This window comes from Protomyctophum bolini, assembly GCF_963924005.1.
Source record: "Protomyctophum bolini genome assembly, chromosome: 3".
In the NCBI taxonomy this organism is placed as follows: Eukaryota; Metazoa; Chordata; class Actinopteri; order Myctophiformes; family Myctophidae; genus Protomyctophum; species Protomyctophum bolini.
The window spans coordinates 36,149,331-36,172,332 of NC_137864.1; the positions used below are offsets into that span (position 1 = coordinate 36,149,331).

The window sequence follows — 23,002 nt, forward strand, 5'->3', positions numbered from 1 at the left end:
AAAAAAGGTAGTCGACGGAACATTTTTCGGCATAGTTTTAGTCGCCAAAATCAGCACGGGAGTGCGGATGTTTTTTCCTTATATGTCCAGGATATGAACTTCAACAACACAGTCATAAAATAATGTCAAATATTTCCATGTCGACTAAACAGCTGGCAAGGTGTTATACTTTAAGGGTGCACCTATTATTATGGTAAGCATTCAGTCATAAATCATGTCAATGTTGTAAAGAAAGTCACTTTTCTTAGCATAATAATATTTAATAAAATTATTTCCCAGAAAAGCAAACAAAAGTCAGTTCCAAAATTCAAGATTTAAATGATAACATAAATGCAAGGTTAGGTTTGGTCACACCACGTGGTCAGTTCAGTGTTTCTGAAATAGCAGATACAAGCCTCTGACATACACATAATATTATGTACAACCCTACCACTATCATAAAAAACAACAACTACAACAATAATCTCCCATTAGTGAACTTAAAAAGTGCTTTTACAGTCCAATGCATGGAAGCAGATATTTCAGTTTGGCCCTGCACTGCTTCAGACTTGAGCCTGATTTAATACTTTGCCATGTGACGGCATTGTGTGCTTGATCTGCAAGCTCACATCGCGCTGCATCACAGCGCATCGTGAGCTTGTAGATTTGCAATTTTACTGTCGGGTGGAAACCAAAACTGTTACTTCACAGCAGTGGTTCTCAACGTGTGGTCCTCTGGGTCCCCCCAGATGACAGTTTAGTGACAATTTAAGGATTCTTAAGACCTTTTTAATATTTTGCTGTGGACCCCCTGGGGGTCCTTGTTGGGGCTCTAGGGGGGTTTTTTATTAATACTTTCTCTGGTTAAATAATAGACACACTTAACCACTTTCATTTTCACTATACATTATTTTTCAAACATTCTACAAACTCACAATGCACTGTGAGCTTGTAGATCGGCCGATTTTGCTACTGATATTAATTTAGGGAAGGAAATAAAACAGTAACAATGTTGTACACAGCTCACCCTGGGACATTATGCAATTGACCAAACTCATTCTTAAAAAAACTACACACAGACACAGACACACACACTTTTGCTAAAATCATCACTGGATCTAACGTAGGACTAGCAGGAATGCAGATAAAAGTTCATTCTGAATATACAGTACACTGCCCTGCGTTCAATTAAATAGAATATTGATTATGGATAGTAATAAAAGTAATCATTGCTTGTGCGTGCAAGTTGGGGGTCCAAGAATCTTGTAAAATTAAAAACATCAGAGCAGGTCCGTAGACAATAGCCTCACCCTGTGTGAAATCTGTTCAATGATGGTAATTTTAATCGTTCATCACAACTAATAAAAGGCAGGCCTATTGGTGTAAACAAATCAGTAGTTTGTGTAATAATGTATGTAATATTTACTCTAGTCTAGATTCACCGTCATTAGCCCCCCGACAGGGGGGCTAATTTGCATAAACACACACACATCTGAAAGAGTATGACAGGGTTGTGACCTGGAAGTTACACATTCATAAGGGCAACCGTTCTGAAGCGCAGAATAAAACATGCTCAGATCTACACAGAGTATCAAAAAGAGTCGTGTTCTCCCAGGCTCACAAGTGTACTGTATGCATGTACTGTACAGTATGTATGTATGTATGTATACACACAACATTTCAATAAGCCACACAAGTGATCGATTTGGGTAGTTTTGTGTGTGAGCGTGCGTGTGTGGGTGTGAGAAATTGTGTGTGTGTGTGTGTGTGTGTGTGTGTGTGTGTGTGTGTGTGTGTGTGTGTGTGCACGTGTGAGTGCGTGCGTGCGTTAAATAGAGGGATTAAGATTAGAAGAGGATTAAACTAACAACTCTGGCGTTGAATCAGTCACATCTCTGCTAATACTGGTGAGTCATTAACCTCCCAACATATATGTATGCATCGGCGTGTGTTGTGGACCAGGTTGATCCTGAATGATTAAATAGAAAGAGGGAAGGCCAATTCTCTCTCTCTCTCTCTCTCTCTCTCTCACACACACGTGCGCATGTGCAGTTGCGCATGTGCAGTTGCGCACCTGACACGGAGCTCCAAATATGCTTGGACATAGCGTACCATGAAAATCACAGGCCAACTGGCCAAATGAAGACCACACAAAGAAAGAAAACTAAACACTACACATTAAAAGCAGCAGCACACGTGCATTTGTTTCCCAGAGTTTGTTTCCCTTGGTATCATCCCTCCTTCTTGTTCCCCCAGAACTTGAACGGAGATTTTTTCTTTGCCTTGTCTTTCTTTAGGTCTGACGAAGGAGGGTGGTAAGGGCAGGGGGAGGGGTATGGGGGGTATTAGGTGAGTTGATGGGAGCGATACAAGATACAAAATTAGAGATGAGACAAAAATGGCTATCGAAGTCAAGTATCATCTTCAAATGAGCTACTGTGTGTGCAAGCGAGAAAATCCATGCACAAGCGAAAGCAAGCAAATAGAGAAGGTTCTATATGGACACACACACACACACACACACACACACACACACACACTATGAAATCAGTTGCCTGAGTGGGACTGAACTGTGAAACTTTTATATTAACTTTTTGAATACATTAAATCTAAATGGCTATTCTTTTAGCCTGCGGTCGACGTTCACTCGTGGTAACATAACGACCTTACGCTTGGAGCTCAATAAATCTCCTCAATTTCAGCCCTGCTTTCTCAGTCATGAATTGCAAATTGGGCAAAGCTTTAACTCGGTTCTATCGGAGGGTCAAATTAACCAGCTGCATTATCCATTTGGCTAATAGGAACTCAGCTGACAAAAACGAGGGGTAACATTTTTGTTTGATGCCTTTTCCATTAGCCATCATTAGATCAAATGAGATGCAAACATCGCCCAGAAGCACCTTCAACACACACCCACACACAACCACACACACCTCCCCCCCACACACACACATTTCCTAAAATCCACAACATCTGCGTCAGGTTCACGATGGAAGTCCAGCAGTAAATTGGATATCATCGCTGTCGGGTGGAAACCTTGTATGTCCAAAATCTACAAGCTCACAACGCATCGCATTGCAGCATGCTGTGAGCTTATAGAGCTGTTATTTTCACTACTTTTGTGCGACACTCGTGTATGACGAAGTATTACTTGTTTTACAAACAAATTGTAAAAGAAAGTTGAAATATGGAGATACAAGGTTTCTGCCCGACAGCAATGATAATGCGAAGCCTACTAAGCGGAGGTGACAGAGAGGTCGTGATGCCTAATGGACACTGCGTACAAATGGCCGCGTCGACACTCACCGAACGTCTGCATCATCTGGTTTAGCTGCTCGTCCTCCTCGTCCTCCCTGAGAGAATTAAGAACACACTGCAATTAATATGATGAAACAAACATATATACACACAGAATGCACAATGCATTAGAGAATATCACAGTGTTATGGCAGTCTGGATGACTCCAATCAGTGGTGTAAGGTTGAGAGGCTCACAGGTAAGTGCCAGAGTAAAGGAACCATCATAAATAAGTTTAGTATACAGTGAGAGCAGGGTTCTTGTCATTGAATTAGTGTGTGGTGTTCATTTCCCTGGGCTCAAATCGAACCAGGGAGAGAGTGCGATTGCCCAAACCTATTGAATATTTAATGAAAAATACACTGTGGGATGGGCTTCCAGGGATAATCCCTGGTTGTGGTTGTGGACCAATAGTGGCGGTAATGGCGGCCGGAGGTAGAGCGGCCGCTTGGGAAGGTTCCCAGTTCGAGTTCCCTGGGCTCCCCCAGTGTCAAAGTGTCCTTGAGCAAGACGCTGAGCCCCTAACTGGTCTCCATGAGCAGGTCGGTGCCTTGCATGGTTTCCTCTGCCGTCGGTGTATGAATGTGTGTGAATTTGTTCAATGTAAATTTGTTCAAATTGTAAAGCGCCTTGAATATGCTGTATAAAGTGCTATATAAATGCTCCATATACCATTTACAATAATGTATCCTTCCTTCTTTTAATTCCTTCACCATCACCACTGATGATCCATTTAGCCGGATTAAGACCTTGCAATTCCTCGTCCACGTTGCTTGTATTTTTCCTTGTTTTTTGAGGGGTGCTAGCCCCTCCTATATACAGCTTTTTGTACAAACTCGTGTCACATTTGCCATGATGAAAGGAGAATTTACGTCATATGTGTCTGAACAAATCACACACACACACACACACACACACACACACACACACACACACACACACACACACACACACCCCTACCTTAGCCTGTCTTCGTCCAGATTATCAATGATGGAATTTCTGTCATTGACGATCTCTACCAGCTTGGTCATCAGCTCTTCTTCTCGCCTCCGGTCCCACGATGTCTTTAAATGTTCTGCATGGAGACAAAATATGTTATCCTAGTAGGGCTGCATCTGACAGCTCTGTGTAGGATCCATTCAACTGCTTTGGAAGAGGTTTAATAGCCACCTAGAACAGGGGTTCTCAACATTTTAAAGTTTTAAAGTTGATTCATGTAATAAGTGTCTCTTCACCTGGTTTGTTCATCAGTCTTCTAAGCTCCTGTTCAACAGTGGGCTGATGTTCCTCCAAGTCCTGATTTTTCGCTCTACACGCCCAAACCCACAGAGAAAGAGAGAAAATTCTCAAAATGCATATATAAAAATGGGCGCACATGGGCGCAGTGGTAAAGCGCCTGCCTAGCGGTTACACGCCGGCATTCGGAAGCCCGCTATTCCGACGCACCGCCAGTACGACTCACCTGCATTAATAACCCATTACTAACCCTAACCGCACGGCACGGAAGCCACATAGTCGGAATGGCGGTGCATCGGAATGCCACTCGGCCCCCCTGCCCAACACCATTGTGGTTTCGAATCCACCGTTGTCAACCGTGTATATGAAGTTATGAATTAACCCATGAAGGGGGTAAAAAGCAACAATACAAAATGAGGGAGCATACATTCTTTTTTTGCAACGACCTCCTGCTTCACATGTATACAGTAAAGTTAAGCTTGAATCATACTACGTTATTTTAAAATGGACAAATGACAAAACAGGTTTAAGTGGTTAAGCATTATAGTCACAACTATACTGTGACTATAATGTGTTGAATACCAAAAGGTTTCCCTAAGAAACTATCCACACTCACCGAAAGTTTAACGTATTTGATTTATGAGAGTCTAATGAACGGACGCATTAGGGCTTCTTTCTTTTTCTGCAAGTGCAGATTGATTGTTAAGACTGTTGGCTACCAGTTTGCCCCCGTCCTAGAGTCTCAAATCTCCTGTCAGTAGAACAAGCAAAGTTTGGGACAAACTTCTACGTAATAATAACCTTCACAGGATCAACTGAGCACCTTATCATTTTGTTGAGGGAGGTGAACAATAAAAGGTATAAGTTCATAATCATACTCACATGTAGACCAGTTCTGACTCACGCCGCATGGCCTGCTGCTTGTTCCTGATCAAGGTGAACCATTCAACCATCAGTGCATCAGAATCCTCTTCTCCCTCTGACACACACGCACACACATTTACAATGACATTGAGAATATACAGTGCATCACACAGATTAACCAACGCATTTTTAACAAAACACATTTACAATTGCAAGTAAAACAATCAAATTGAAGCGTGTGTGCGACATGCGTGCATGTTCCACCTTCTTCACTGTCCCGAAGGCGCTTCTCCAGATCTACTCCTCTCTTCTCCAACTCATTGAGGTTGTCTTCAATCTCCTGCAACTCCTTCAGAATCTTCTCCTTGGGGATGTAGTCTGGCTTATGTGGCTACACACACACACATTCAACATGGGGAACAAATATTTAAAAGAACGCAATACAATCAAGATATACGGTAGTGTAGAGCCTCAGCCAAGGATTATGTAACCGATTTTAGAAAGGGTTGATAAACATGCTATATCTGATCTGGTTACAGGAACAGATTGTTCACTTGGACTGCTGAAACGTTGGTCTTTATCTAAATACATGTGTGCGTTGGAACTTGTCCGAGGCAACTCTTGTGTGTTTGTTTTTACTGTAAATTATGCAATCAAACTATATTTTCCCTGTGAGATATGGAATACATAACCACCTTGGAGGACTTTGACTCTGTCTTGGTATCGTTGGCAGCTCCATTCGAAAAGCCTGAGGGGGGGAAAAAAGAGAGGAAATTAATGGAGTAAATAAATAAACGGGTGTGACATGTCTGTAGGTGGGACAGTGTTCTTTCTTACCTCTGGTGCCTTGTTGAGAGTCCGGTGTGCCAGCAGCACTGGGGAGATGAGTAGACCCAGGACCCCATGGCTTAGAAGGGCCATCAAGTCTGAGGATGGATGGAGGGAGGGAGGGATGGATGGATGGGAAAGAGAGAGAGAGACAGATGAGTACGAGTAGAAATTTAAGCAAAACTGTAAACAAAGGGATAGTTTGGAAGAATTGGAATATGCCCAGTTTACACAGTCCTACAGTATATAAGTTGACACCACTTGTTTATGTATAGTGTTATACATAAAGTCACTTATTATTGTTCTTATATAAAATGACGTCTACAGGAATAAGAAAGGCTGCACTGGACCAAAACATTTACTAATGTGTACATCTAAGGAGCAGTCTGTCAGTGTGGTGGAGATAATGATAACAATACAGTAGCATGATTTCTTATAGAGGCATTGACACACATTGCACTTGTAGACACACAGTGCCATTGTTCGTATTGCAGAGAGAGAGAGAGAGAGCTTATTGTCCATAATACGTGTGTGTGTGTGTGTGTGTGTGTGTGTGTGTGTGTGTGTGTGTGTGTGTGAGAGACGTGTGACGTGTGTGTGAGTGTGTGTGCATGTGTGTGTACAGTATGTGTGTGTGTGTGTGTGTGTGTGTGGGGGGGGGGGGATTATGCTGAGCAAGAGAATACGTTCAGTTCAAGTATTGTCCATTGTCCTAGACATAGCAGACAGAGGAGGGCATGTCTGGGGTGTTTGGTGAATGGGTGGAAGGATCTACAGTATCTAAATAATATGATTCTGACCTGTGGGGCCTATAGTGGTTCTAGCTAGTTCACACTGTCGGGCAGAAACCTCGTTTGACTGCTGAATCCGAATTTCCCGACTTTTGTTGGATTTGTTTTTATTCGCCAATTTTGATAACTTTTGAGACATACAAGGTTTTCAGTGGTCCCTCAATGGCATACGTCACACGTTTGGATCACATGACCGGAACAAAACCACTGTCACACGTTTGGATCACATGACCGGAACAAAACCACTGTCACACGTTTGGATCACATGACCGGAACAAAACCACTGACGCTCGTTTCTACAGCCTCACACAAAAGCATCAAAATTAGCAGATACACAAGTTGGAAGGTTTGAGCCTTAGAGTATATATACTCTAAGGTTTGAGCTTGCAGATCTGCTACCTTCGCCTTTTAGTTTTAGAATCGCGAAAAGTAACAGTTATGGAAATGGACAAATGTTGGATTCACATGACAAATGACAGGATAAGAACAATAAAGGACAATAGGATGCATGTCAGCAGGGTATCCACGTCTTTCCCTGCCAACATACTGGGGCTCCTTGTGTGTGTGCTTTGCTTCCTTCAGGCCGTGTTGCCATGTTCTCTGCTTATTATAAGCTTATTATAACCTTTGACTTTTTTCTGTAAAGTAATTTGCAAATAAATTATTGCTAGTTGCTAGTTGATGGTTTTTTGGGCTTGATTCTAAAGTGTACAGTAGTTGCTTATTTGGCAACCCCAGATTAATATGTAATTGTCCACAGACATCCATCTAAAATATTTTGTGCCTTTTTTATTAAAATGTTTAAAAGAATATTTAAAATATTTCAATTTATTCTCAATGTGTTTTTAAATAACAGATGTACAACCTCAGAATGTGTTTCTGTGAGCTTGTAGATCCACTATTGTTTTCATAGACCTGGCCACACAAAACTGGCAACACAGCAAGAGAAAGAGGAACTTATGCACACACAAACGCAAAGACTTATGGGCCATATGAAAAAGGTGAATAGGAATCATTTAGGCAGATGTCACAATCTCACTTGGGTTGGATGGGTTTGAGTTTAGACCTCCACTCCGTGGGGGCACCGCTGTTCTCCGACGTTACTGAAAGAGACATTTTTGGGAAAACATCAGCGTATTTGACACCTTTTGGGACAATCTCTTCATCACACCTTCCAACACTATTTATTTTCTTAGAACCCTGTTATTCAGGGCATGGTCCGTATAATAATAGCACTAGTTAAACAAATCACCACTACAACACTATCCGTATAATTGAAATGTCATTTGTGACCTAGAAGAGAGAGGATTACTGAAAAGAGTAGAAACCTTAAAGAAGACAGTTTTCTGTATAATTAAGGTCAGGAATAAATAGTTTCGCACTGGTCTGGGAAATAACTTCCAACTGCAAGAATGGAACAAGAAATTATAGAATGTGGAGTTAAATGTTTTGTCAGGAAGTCAGTAAATATCATATGTAGTCTTGGTCAAATGTTGCCTAATGTAAGTCACTCTGTATTAAGAGTGTCGGCTAAATGCCTAAATTGTAAATTGTCAAAGAAAATAAACAACGTTATTTTTTAGCCAACAAACAAAATCAGCACTCACTAGTTACACCCCCCCCCCCCCCCCCCCCACACACACACACACACACACACCTTTTACCTGTGGTATTGGGTGAGGCTGTGTTGGGAGCCTTGGGGGAGCCGGTCCTGCCACCCAGCCCACTCTTACTAGGCAGACTTGGAGTAGGGCTAGGAGGAGTGTTTGTCACAGACGGAATATCCAAGTCAGCCAGAAGCGAGGGATCTGCTTTTAGCCTCTTTTTTCCTCGAACCACCGGCGTATCACTCGTAGGAGGCTGAACTGGAGAAGATCTGAGAAAAGCGATTGAGTACCAACATAAACTAGAGGTGCATGTAGTTTTAGTACTGTATAATGTATAATGTGTGCTATCAGCTGATGGAGAGGGACGGGTAGTTTTTGTGCATGCATGCGTGGGTAGGTTTAGGTTACTAACTTGTCAGTCTTCTTGAGTGCTACATTAGTCCACGCTGGCTTAGTGTTGTTGTTGTTCTCCTCAGTCAGTTTCTTAGTGAGGAAGGCTGCTGCCTGGCTCTTGCTATTGCTAGTGTTCTCCTCTTTGCACCAAAGCTTTCCAGAAGTTCCACTCGGCGGCCCAGCTGCTTTAGCCCCATTCCCACCCGTGCCCTCATTCCTAGACCCGTTATGATCACCCACACCAGCCGTGCTCACTACCACTCTCACATCCTGCCCTGTCCTTAACCCCTGACTGCCCACATTCGACCATCTGTTCTGGGTCGGCGTCTTCTTCCTGTCCTGCTCTTCAGCCGCAGTGTTATCAGGCCCAGTTTGGAAGAATTTGAACTTGGCCTGGTGCGTTTTAGTCGAGGCGGCTGAGGTTCGTGGGGCTGCAGTGGGTGCTGTGGAGATCATGGATGTGGGGTTAAGACTACTCCGTGGAGATGCAGATGGTCTTGGAGTGATGGTGATAGTGCTGGTGGTGGTTGTAGTGGTTGTGGGGTCACGGGTGGTCCGTGAGGCTGGGATGGGGTAGGAGGTGGTGGTGGTGGATGCAGGAGCTGCCCGGTTTCCCGTACCCACAGGAGAGAGACCCGAAGCAGGCCGCCATGTTGGAGATGATGTGGGTGGATTCCCGGGGGTGGTGGCCTGAGGGCTGGACTTCTCCGTCTTGGCCAACCAGGTAGGGCCCAGTCTGGAGGGTGCAGGTGTCGGGTTAACAACGTTGCTTTTTAAAGGGACTGGTTGCGGCGTGTTTCTGTTAACATCCGTGTTTTTGGCCACGTCTCTTAATGGTGTACGTTCAGGGAACACAGACCTGCAGCACGGAGACAAAGCAACTCAGAGTGAATGGAGGTTATTTATGTTGGCTTCAAAAGCTGTATATAGTCAGAGGAATTACCGGCACTCACAAAAAAAAGTGCTATTCCCACAGCCTAAGAAGACATACTGTAGATCTGTTGTCATATCATACACTGAAATAGATGGGTGCTGTCAAAGCAAAGCAATTTCTGGTTCAGGTTGTATTTTTTATTTGTTTGGGAGGCTTTTATGCCTTTATTTACAGGACAGTAAATAAAGGCAGGAAATGGGGAGAGAGATGGGGAGTGACACGCAGCAAAGGTTGTCTGGATTTTGCGGCCTAGGTGTCCGGATCGCTATGCCAGCTGCCTGGGCCGGTCAGGTTCTATTTAAAACACAGTATAGTAAAACGCACCACTGTATGTAAAAAAGAAGAATGCCTTCAAATATGTACCATACCTTTACAACACCAAAATAAATGCAAATTTGGTCAAAAAGTGTTGGGTTAAACTAAAGCAACTCACAAGCAATGACAGTGATGAAAATAGAGACCACAAAAACAGAATAAAAAATACTGTTAAATCCAAGGATAGTGGAACAAAACCTTACTTTGCACAGTTCCTGTGATAGAGCTTTCCATCCACTAGATGTCGCTGCACCAAGTGAACATGCATGTCACAGGACACACACTTGTTGCTTAGAGTGCCTGTCCGATTGGAGCGCTCATGTAACACCTTGTTCTGGTGAGAGGTTGAGATGGAAGGAACGGGAAGAGAAAGGAGTAAGAAAAGTAAGAAATCTAAAACATGTATTTAAAAAAAAGGGTCACAGACATATTAAAGAAGTCAGAGAGAGAGCATTGAAGTCAATGTTCTGTTTTACAAAAAAAGCTACTGCGGCATGTTAATAAGTGTAGGTATTAGGTAGGTATTTATACTAGCTATGGAAATACTCTTTCCTCAAAAGTGCCTACTTGCAAAACATCAGTCAATATATTTCCCTCAATGCGTGCCGTGTGAGGAGCCAATCAAAGTTGTAACTCTGAGGGCTGGCTGAGGGTCTGTGAAGTGCAATGAGACCGGACAGTCTACCTGTGATGTAGGGCTGGCTGAGGGTCTGGCAGGTGAGGAGGTGGTGTTGATGACAAGGTTGGAGGACGGAGGGTGCTTCTCTGTGGCAGGTTTGGAGGAAGGGTACGCCTTAGAGACCACAGGCTGGTTCCTCTTCCCAGATGGTTCATCTGCAGAGCCATCTGGTGGGCGCTTTATACCTGCCATACCTCCGACTGCAGTGGAATCACACAAACACGCACGCACAAACGCACACACAATTTGCGTTCACATTGAACGAGAAATTCTTGAACACAAACAACACTAGATGCTCAAACTTGGGAAACTTAACAATAAGTGTTTCAGGAATCAGGATACACATCACAAATACAGGAAGTATCGTCTCCTCAATATGTGGTGACTGCCAATTATCACAGACACTGAACAGAATTCAGCTTTAACAGAATTTAGCCTTAGCTCTTGGCTTTGGCATTCCTGCAATTGCAGGCCTCTCACAAATAATGTATGGACATTACCGAGGTTTCCAAATATGAACACAAGCCGTTTGCATTTGAAACCAGTAATAACATCCTTAAGAAGTTGGTAAGGAATGCTTATTCCAGACAGTGGTTGATGAATGACAACCCACTTCTAAAATGGGCACTTCTCTACTGTGTTCATCAACAACAACAACATTGCATTAGCTGTATAATCTAATTGATTTGTACAAGTTGGCGAGGAAGGCTAGTGTAGTACAGTGGATTTGAACTGGACAATCTGGAGGTTTTTGCAGAGGGGAGGGTGAGGAGGAAGTTGGAAGCTATCCTGGAGAACTCCTCCCATTGCCTCTGTGATATCGTTGCTGTCCGGGAGAAACTCCAAAATGTTCATTTTTCAGGAAATTAAGAAAACCTTATATTTTTAAAGCAATGCAAATACTGCCTCATTAAAGTTGGTATTGTGCCTTTATATATTGTCAACTACTTGCATGAGAGGGAGAGAGGGGGTGGAGTTTTGGACTGTTTGAGGGTCCAATAGAGCCAGCAAAGTGAGTTTAACGTAGTTTAATGCAATCAGATTTTCAGTTTTTTGCCACTCAGTAGGCGTTCCCGTGTAACTTCCGGGACCGGGTATGATGATGATGATGTCACACGCATACCCTCTATTTAAGATGAGGAGCACATTCAGCCACAGAGTCATCCTCAGCACTAGCCACAAAGCATCTTGTACAGTCCTTTGTGCAAGTAGCCATAAGGCTCCACAACCACGCTTGACCCCTGCATGGACTCTGGCACAATTGCATGTATTCATCTGGATACTCATACTGGACCTTCAACACTGTTGAAGGTTTGATGAATGTTGACTTACTGTATATTTCTAATATTCACTGTTGAATTAGACGATTATGTAATAATTGTGTGACAGGTCTACTCACTGGGCGAGCGACCATGGAAGTAGTTGTAGTACTGGGAGACGTATGTGATGACGCTGAGGCGGTCAGGGATTCTAAGAGCCAGCATGTCCTCTGCGTCCAACAGGGCTGGAATCCCCAGCTTCTCCTGTGCCACCTGGAATGCCTGGAATGAAAAAAACATAGAAATGATTTTTAGTTTTTACCCAACAGATGAAGTGTGTGTGTGTGTGTGTGTGTGTGTGTGGTATAAAAATAATTTAGATAATGTATTTCGTTGACCAAGACTACATTACTCTTTATGGCTGTTTAGTTACCAGGCTCAAACATCATAACAAACTTCATGAACAATTCAAAACATTTAATTCCACATTCTATATTCCTTGTTCCATTCTTGCAATGACAATTGGAAGTGATTTCCCAAACCATTTATTCCTGACCTTAATTATACAGCAATAATCTTCTCTCTGAAGGTTTCTACTATTTTCAGTAATCCTTTGTCTTCTAGTTCACAAATTACATTTCAATTATGGACAGTGTTGTGGTGGTGATTACTGTTTAACTGGTGGGGTGCTACTTTAATGACGTCATGCATTTATATGGTTTCCCAATGCAATCTTACGGACGCAGTACTGCGCATGCAGACAGGGGTTGACTGGCCACAGGCTAAATAAGAGATTTAAACACTTGTTTCAACTTTCACCTCGTCGGTTAGATTTTCTTGCGAGCTAGAAAGTAAAACATCTGAGAGCAGGGGGCCCAACCTTTACTTTTGGAATACGATGTCCGGGGGAAAAAAAGGCAAGAATTGTGCCGTGTGGAAAATATTTGTTGGTGTCCCCCTGTGTCGGTACCTGGGTCAGTGGAACCTCATCTCAGAACTACATAGCGGAGGGAGAGGTTCCATATGGGGCTAACGGTATACCTACAGTACAGCAGGTCACACAATGGACCATTGATATGCATCCAGCCAGGGTCTTTCCTATGTTAAATCACGCTGTTGACACTCGACAGCTTTTGTAAGCAGTGTGAAATGTGAATAGTTGTTTTTGCACGTGAGGTACACGCACTCACGGGTACTGTGCGTGCTCCTTCTCAAGGAGCACTGCTCCACAGTATATGGACCATTCCCTCAAAATAATATAGATATGGTATAGGAAATGGTGTTTGGATAATGTAAAACAGAGGAGTGATGAAGACAGAGGTTTGTGTGTGTACAATTTGTTTCTTATACTCTGTGGAATTGGAAGCCAATCTTAGGCCACTGGTGGGGAAAAAAACGTTGTGACTTCTTCTTAGTCAATCAGGCAGAGTATGAAAAATTTGAAAGACGTGTTTTGTTTAATGGCTATAGAGACTGTGTACCGATTTGCATGATGTTTGGATAAAATCTCTAGGTGTACCGTCAAACACAAACATTGGCCTCCTGGTGGCGCTATAACAGGGCCATGTGAGAAATGCACCCACTATACACAAAATTAATTTGAAACTGAGCTACCTTTCCTAAACCATCTGTCCACTGTACCAATTCAGAGACACATACTTCCCACAGATTACAATCACCCACAGAGATTTTGAAAACATGACTAATGACAAAAGAAAGTCCCATATCTGCTGGGCGAAGTACAGCAATGTGCAATGCAAACACATCAGCAAGATTGGTAAGCTACTGTGATAGAAGGATAGCAAATGGAACACAACCACCTAAAGACTAATCATTGTGTGCATTCCTGAATTATCTGCATGGATTTATCTCTGTACATATAAATTGATTTATTGGAGATTCTGACTTTCAATTGTACAGTACATACATTTTGTTTTGTTTACATTGTTCCACTTTTTGCTTTGGCAATGTTTTCGCCCTTTGAATTGAATTGTGTGCACAATTTGGCTGCGATCAAGCCAACGGTGCCAGATATTAGCTGTCCACAGACGGACACATGGCCGGACACACGGACAGACGGAATGAAAAACATACTCTCCCCATGCCTTTGGCCTGGTGTAGACAATGACAATACTAAAATGGCCTACTTGTGAACCAAACAAAAATGAGGGCACATTATTTCTCCCTAACAAACCTAAACGTGTGTCATGCAGAGAAAAGTTTATCACCTGGATTCCATAAAGCAGTTCCATGGAAGCATGAGGGGAAACAGATTTAATGACAAGCAGAGGCATGTCATCACACACACACACACACACACACACACACACACACACACACACACACACACACACACACACACACACACACACACACACACACACACACACACACACACACACACACACACACACACACACACACACACACACACACACACACTTATCTCCTGAGCTATACAAATGTGTTTATTATCATATTATTGTGGCTCTATTTTCTGTTTTAAATATTATGTTGTGCCCTTTCACTTAGTTTTCAGAGAGCCTTGCTATTGTTTGCTCGATTTTTGTTTCCTGTGTTTCATTGATAGTTTTATTGTTGCGACCGCAGATCGCAGTTAACTATGAAATCGTGCATTTCCCGTCAGTCAGTCACGCCCCATATATGTTCATGACTAGGTCGTGACATCACATGATGTCATCAATATTAAGCCCATATATGGAGATCCCTGAAGCCATCAATATTGGACAGCAACTCTACATCTCACCTCAAACCCTTAGATCTCCATATATGGAGCTGACCTGTTCTGACATTTTTATTCCATACGTATGTTGATCTGACCCCCCCATGCCAAAGCGCCAGCGCTCGCGCAGCAGTCTGCTGTCACCCAGGTGGATATGTTAATCTGATCCCCCATTTAAAAGCGCCAGCGCTTGCCCAGCAGTCTGCTGTCACCCAGGCGGATGCGTGGGGTGAGGTCACACTGGTGTTAATAGAGTAAGCCAAGGAACTATTGTTTTTTGCGACCGCAGGTCGCAGTTTACTCTGAAATTGTGCATTTCCTGTCACTCAGTCATGTCTAGTCACCCACGTGTCCATATATCGTCACATATTGTGACATCACATATCCATAAAGTAACCCTCTACACTCAAGAAACGTTAAATATGGCCATGAATAACTGGCCATATTTCATTGTGTATTTTCTGGTCAAAGTTGATCCCATGCCAAAGCGACAGCACTCGCCCAGCAGTCTGCCGTCACCCAAGAGGATGCGTGTACACGCCGATCTGATCCAGCAGCGTGACCTCCACACTCTCACGGAGGAAACTGCAGACGAGCGGCGGCGCCGTCTGGCCAGGGAACGCCAGTGGTGCCACCGCCAGCAAATCTACATCTGAACAGATTTATAGTTTAACTCGTGCTTCTCGATGTGCTGTATTAAGCTCTGTTGTTTCAGGCCTGAAAAGGTCAATTAAAAAATATAAAAAAGGTCCATATATGGGCATTCCAACTTCCAAGACAATGCGCTAATTCCCTAATACAATCCCTGTTATGCCCATATATCCCTGATGTCATAAATATTAAGCCCATATATGGGAATGACAATATATCCCATATTGTGCCAGTCTCATGATAACCATGATGAACCAAGTTGGTACAACACATGGATCTCCATATGTGGAGCTGACCATCATCACCTGGATCTCCATATATATGAAGATCACAATACTGACCTCATCAAACCCTGAGGATAGCCAATGCATGGTTTGACGTACTAGATCTGCATTTATGTGCCGGCCAGCAACTCTACATCTGACCTCACCGACACCAGATCAATCGTTTTTAACTCCTGCTTCTCAACTGTGCCGTATTAAGAAGCTCTGTTGTTTCTTCTTGTTCTTCTTGCTAGCTTCTGAAGGTGGTGGTTGCACTTTTCTTTCTCTCTCCCTCGCTTTCTTTTTCCTTTGATGTTGCTAGAAAGATGTATTTTTGGCGCTGCTCTGCGGCGACATGGGCATAAGGGCTACGCTTGCATGCGGGCCTCTTGTCTAAGACAAATTTCTTCCTCGGGAGACAAATAATAAAGAACCTTGAACCTTCTTCTCGCCCTCAGGCGTCTTACTGGTTATATCATGGTTGTTGTCATTATGTATGCGTGGCTTTTCTGCAAAACAAGTAAGGAGTGATAGCAAAACACTATTAATTCAAAAGTACCAGAAGTATTTTTTTTTTAAACTGAGAGGGCGAGATGATCCGGTTGAGGGAGCATCTCTCCCTCACCCCCTCCCTAACACCGGGCCTGCTTATATAACTACTGTGATGCCACTTTCACTTTTGAAATGAGGTCAGACTGTAGAATACAGCTTGTAATGTTAATTGAAATTCACTTGACTGACAGAGGCAGACCTTTAATTGTTCTAACTAACACCACAATCATCCTGGGAATGCACTGTGTTGCTTTTCTCAGCCACATATGCACTCCCTACAACTGTTTCCTTCTGTTATTTATACCGTATTGTTCCGGATATAAGACAACTCTGATTATAAGACAACCCCCATTTTTCAAGACAAGGAAAAAACATTGAATGTCAAATAGTCTAGACCCCGATTATAATGCGACCCCGTTTTCTTAGATATTTCCATTGGGGGAAAACCATAGTCTTATATTCAGCACAATAGTGCACTTTCAATTAATTTCTCTTCAATGTACTGTATAGGCTGTGACATCAATGTCACATGATGTATTGACCAGAGCTCTAGCTGCTCTAGATCTGATCCCAATGTCAAGCAGCACCGCCATTCTGTATACACGACCAAGACAGTGTCTTTCATGTTAAACCAAGGAGCTGGAGTGAGTCAAAAACAGCAGTGGTGATGATGGATGAGAGATTGTGAATGCAAAGTTGCATCCTTAGTATTCATTCAGTTTACGTATAATGGTACAGTGGCAGCATATTGCTCTGTTGGGGGATAATTCAATATGGCATCCACTAATGTCCACAAGCCACACACAGCTTACCAGTTTATTGTTTTCATAGACATCGTCCTTCTTCAGGGAGTCAAAATTTCTGCCAGAGAGAGAGAGAGAAATAAATCATAAATCATATTAGCAATGTAATGTAACCAATAATGATCCTTCATTATTTTGTTGACAAGTTTGTCATTCAGTAATTTATGCACAAAACCCTTAATAAGTTATCTGACACGCGTGAATCCATTCTTCGTCCGAGCATAGACATGGTAACGCCCCGCCTGCCTCTGATTGGCCTACCGACACTGCCCGTCTTGCCCCCATGGTCTTACGAGACTGCCCTCCGAGAAAGACAGCTTGGCACGCCCGACCGGCTTGTAATTAACTTTTATTTTTGTAGAAGAGGCAAACTGATATTGCTTATGCCGTTTCCTTTGATTGAATAATTGATTGAATATGTGCAATCACGTTGTACTATGATTGTGTTCTAAATGAAGTGTTAGTGTTGATTATCATGTATTAATCAAATTATAGTAAACTAATACTATTATACTAAAAAAGATAAAGAATCAAGGGAAAAGAGACCTTACAGTACAATAATGTTTCAGCATTCTTATATATACGTTGCGGTGCATACGTTAGTCCGACATAAAAATAGGGCCAGTGCATAGGGAGCAGTTTCACTCAGAACGGGTTATTCTGGTTGCCATTTTCCTGCCTACCAGTAGGCTATAGTAAGTAGTAGGCTGTGAGGCTACATTTTCCAGCCTCAATGTGGAGACATATACCATTGTAGATATAAAATAATTAAATAAACACTGTATGGTTTGGGTGTCAGATGACAAAATAACATAACCTTGATCCACAACAGTAATGAGTCTGCCCTGTCCGTTTTTATACCCTAACTTGTCCATTCCACCACGGGCCGTCAGAATTATGCTTCCATTGTAGCCTTGCATTGTATTATTAACTGTCGGAAATATCGAATAATTAAATACACGCTGTATGGTTATTTTGATTTGGGTGTCAGCTGACAAAATATCAAAACCTTCAGCAACATTCCCAAATGTTGTATGCTCTGCTCTCTACCTGTCCTCAAACGAGCATGACAGTGTAATCAAAATAATAATGGTCAGATATACAGATTACAGATTACAGATTATTTATTTACTGCGGAGAGAACACATGTTTGACTGATCACTCGTCACTCTCGTGGTGTTTTTCCCCCTCTCCCTGGTTCCATAACGATATGTCCACATGGCTTCTCGTCAAGTAAGATGTAAACATTAAGAACTGTTTTGACGTGAGGGGAGGGGAGGGGAGGCTGCTATCAGATCAGAACACCCATTTTCTAACGACGAATAATAATAATACCACCGTCGATCCAGAGCCATAGAGTAGAAGAGTTGTGACAAGTCAAAGATAGTAGAGAGATGGAAGATGGTGTACTGCAGTGACAATATACACACCAGCGTCACTGACAAGCAAACTTACGAACTACAGACTGCCAGCCAAGTAGCCTAGCATCCTACATGTAGGCAGGAAGATGGCACCCAAACAAATCCTACCGAACGCGTCACTATGCCCTCCCCCTATAGTCTGACATATGTGGCCTGTAAAGACTCAACTGTGGCACAGACATGCATTGCCGGTTAAGACACATACGTGGCCAGTTAAGACTCACCCGTGGCTCCGACATGCATTGCCGGTTAAGACTCACCTGTGGCTTCCACATGCGGTTAGTTGGGTTAGTGTGTCAGACTATTGCGTGTCGGACTGGCCAAAGATATGCACCCATAAAAGTATTATGTAACAGACAACAAAAGGCACATTCAAAATGGTTCCCTGGCCTCTAATGACAATTTCACAGAGATTGCTTTGATAAAAGCTTGTCAAAATGATTTATTATAGTGAGTAATCATGTGTCCAGAAGTCTGCACACAGAGACACTAAGGTTCTTCACTTGAAATAATAATATCTAAACAAAACAATCAATCCCAAAACAAGTCCTGGCATTTTTGCTTGCCCAAACGCATCTGCATTCCAACAATGCAGATACACAAATCTGTCTGTCTCTCTCTATCTCTCTGAACCCCAAACCTGTCCTTGGAGCAGCACCAAAGGCTTCTCTTCTCTCCCATGATTCCCTCACATCTTTTCTTATTTTAATGAAGAACAAATACCAAAGGAGGGAGTGGAGTGGATCACCCATGAGACACCCACTTTCTTAAAACATACATGTCCTTAAAAGGATGAGGGAGCTCGATCATTCTGCAGAAGTTAAATCCCTCTCACGTCCCATACCATGATCATGATATCATGATATGATATTGTATCTTGCAATGTGGAGGTCATGTCAAGCTCAGTTTAGAGACAGTCAAAGGAACCAAGAGCATACCGATGCTGACCACACTGTAAATTACACAATTCACCATAAAGATAAATCTAAAATAACATGGGGTCAGTGAGGTTATTGCAGACACCCTCCTAAACCTTTTTCACTTTAAAGGGGCAGGACACCCAAAATCACACCCAAAATCACGTTTGTCACTTGTGATAGGGAGCAATGATATGATATAATCTGCTCATAGGCTTGTGGATTGAGAGCTTTCTGCTGTTTCTGTTGCTATTTTTGTGTACTTCCAGATTCTGGGTAGAAAATAAATGTTTGGCGACACTCATTACATATTGCATCACCCTGTACAAGAGAACCCCAATTCGATTTTGGTTTACCCAAAGAAGATACATACAGATATAGTAAAACTGATCAACTGAGGAAAACAGCCATTCTTGTACGTCCTCTAGTTGCATTTACTTAATGGTGAAGATTAACTATCAATAATTTAGCTGGAGATATTGGACCAAAGATATGCACCCCTCAAGGACGATAAGGGGTCCCATCCCTGGACAACCACCACTTATAACTTACCAGTTATGCTGGTCCGTTAAATGAAAACGTTAAAAACCACACAGCAGCACTTTACTACCTGAAGTTCAGGTAGTGCTTCAGGCAGCCTTCAGTGCTTCTGCTGAACTGAAGCAGCAGATTAGAACAGCAACACTGACATCTCCCTAGGGGGCGTACTCCCACCGCTGTGTGAATTCCGTTCTGCCACTCGGCTTTCCAATTCCACATAATCCCCAGGGTTCACTGACATTCAGTGCCAAAGGAGCAATCCCATTATTCCCAACAAAGCTACAAACCTACAAATTAGCAATTTACATAGCCTGTTCACATAATAATAGCTACGGGAAAGCCATTTTGCGACGTGGAGGTATAAGTGTTCCTGTTGCAACAAGTCGTAAACTATAAAAGGGAAAGAGCATGCCGACCGTTTTCTTTTGTGCGAGAGAAGTGGCTGTAACGAGTGTGTTGTCCAGACCAGTGAGTGAGTCCCCTGGTTGTTGGATGGAGTGGATGGTGAGTGAGTCCTACTTACATGAGGTCAGGTCTGTGTTTGTGTATGAGCGCGCAGAACGCCAGTCCGTCTCTGAAAGACGTGGTCATGTTAGTGACAGCGACATCCCGGTATCCGTCGACCTGGATCTTGCACCACTGCTGGAGAGCTTTGACGGCCGACATCGCAAACCGCCGACCGGACTTTCACACAGAACAAGCAACTAGCTGGGTGGTGTCAAAGCAGGACGGCGGATGAGAGGCCAAGCCCCCACTGACGGAGAAGAAGAGAAACCCCCAAAGTTTAGCCACCGACTCAGCCAGTAGTAGGCTTAGCCTGTATATCCGGAACATGGGAAGGCTTTTCAGTGCCAGTCAGAGAGAAACTGGAAGAAATGTTCTCTCACTTGACACCTGCAAAGGTCTCCAGTGACGTAGCATGGGTGGAGACTATAGTTCTGCTTTTATCGCTTTGTTTCTCCCTCATGTACATACACACATAATGTAGGTGTGTGTGTGTGTGTGTGTGTGTGTGAGTGAGTGAGTGAGTGAGTGAGTACACACACACACACACACACACACACACACACACACACACACATTGACTGATTGATTGATTGATTGATTAAAAATCAGCAAATACACAGTTAAAAAAGGGGATTATGTGAACTGTATAGAAAAATAGAGGGGGGCACAGCCACATACTAGTCCACTGACCACAACACCCATGCAGTTTAACAGTGGACTGGATATAATTCAGAAGTAGTGTCTTAATTCAGAAGTAGTGTCTTAATGCGTGCCATGTCAACGAAACCACAAAAAACACAATAGGTGTGTCTTTTGTACAGCAGCCAACCTGCCCTGTCCTGTCTTGGTGGGTGTGTTCACCAAGCAACATGACACCAGCCACAATTCTGTAAATATGCAGGTCATAAAAACGGCCCACAGAGCCAGTGGACCTTTGGGACACACTCTCATACAAAACACTCACTCCCGTAGGCTACATATGAACATTAGTGGATCAGTGTTTTGGATTATTTTGTTTAATAAATCAGCATTTTTACATACCCGGTAATTCACATCCACTTCTCGTTAAATGGCCTTGTTGTAATTTGGATAAAAGGTCCCTTTTTAAATTCACATATTTAGTAAAACAAAATACTCTCTGTGAAGGTCAGGGTAGTGTTGATGCAATGTTTTGGTGAAATAAAAGCTTTTAGTGACATGTGAGACAGAACTCTTTACTTTATTTGAATCTGTTGCTGCAAAACCTGTGACCAAAGAAGATCTGGCAGAAAAGTGGAACTTAGTATTAGTAGTAAATACTAATAGTTTGACACCTAATTACAAACGTTCACATAAACTCTGTTTGTTTGTTTATTTGTTTGAATTGTCCGTATTTGGATTCTGTGTCCCGCTATGCACATGCTGACCTCACACACAAAAACGTAATCCCTGAAAATCCAGACAGGAAATGTCCCAGTCAGCAGAGGAGAATGCATTTGACAGAACCCTGCTGTCTCTCTTCCCTGCGCACACTCTCTCTCTCTCTCTCTCTCTCTCTCTCTCTCTCTCTCTCTCTCTCTCTCTCTCTCTCTCTCTCTAACTTGTTCCCTGTTAAATGATAGGCCTAAATATGCCCTGGGGACTATCTCTTTCCCAGATCTTTCTACCTGATGGACGTGCCTAAACCTAACCCGGACTAAACCTAACCTCAACCTCACAAACACTATGGCTAAACCTAACCTTAACCCTAGACATCTGGGTCTCCGAGGCTACCTTAACTCTAACCTTAAACTCACAAACACAATGTCGAACCTTAATCTAGCCCTTAACCTAGCCCTGGTCCAGTGGCAATGCACGTGACTGGACCAGGGCTAACCTTAACCCCAACCCCAACCTCACAGAATAATAACCTCCACCCATGCCCATCAGGTACAATGCTGATGCGAGACTGATCTCACATATGCCCTGTAGTGTAGACAGCCCCATCTGGAAACAGTTAGCCAGCCACTAGTGAAAGTTTGCTTGGAGCCACTGAAAACATGTTGATTGTGAGAGCAGTTTATCAGTTGTACGGTAGGTAATAAGGTAGAGTGGATATTTGCTTTCACTTTCAGGGACATGGTAAATGAACATATCACCTGTGTGTATAATGTATGTTTAAGAAAAATAATGCTGTGTGTTATGGTGACTTGTTATCTGCAGTATTTGCTATTTGGCAACAGTCCAGGACCCTGTTTTGTCCACACCATCTATGGTAAAGAGAGCAGAAGTTGTGCGATATGTGCAAGTGGAGGAGCTGTGTTTAAGTGATTAGAGAGAAAGCCATTTATCTCAGTTTTCCCAAGAGACCACCTTATCTTAATGACACACACATCCAGAGACTCTCCCGTTATGACAGCCTAGGTCAGATCCACATGTATTTGTCATGTTTAAAGAACAGACCA

At 42.8% G+C, this 23,002-nt stretch overlaps 1 protein-coding gene across 1 annotated transcript; it reads right to left on the reverse strand.

Moving 5' to 3' along the window:
• Window positions 1–239: 239 nt before the first annotated feature.
• LOC308313224 (MICAL-like protein 2) lies at window positions 240–20,915 on the reverse strand. The gene is made up of 16 exons (XM_080760217.1): window positions 20,596–20,915; window positions 17,204–17,252; window positions 12,323–12,464; window positions 10,930–11,123; window positions 10,448–10,578; window positions 9,015–9,854; window positions 8,660–8,871; window positions 8,035–8,098; window positions 6,214–6,302; window positions 6,072–6,124; window positions 5,641–5,767; window positions 5,395–5,491; window positions 4,512–4,585; window positions 4,237–4,351; window positions 3,286–3,332; window positions 240–2,278 (listed from the first exon to the last, which is right to left on the reverse strand). The coding sequence occupies exons 1-16, from the start codon at window positions 20,736–20,738 to the stop codon at window positions 2,211–2,213; spliced, it is 2,445 nt and encodes an 814-aa protein (XP_080616343.1). The 5' UTR covers window positions 20,739–20,915; the 3' UTR covers window positions 240–2,210.
• Window positions 20,916–23,002: the final 2,087 nt, after the last annotated feature.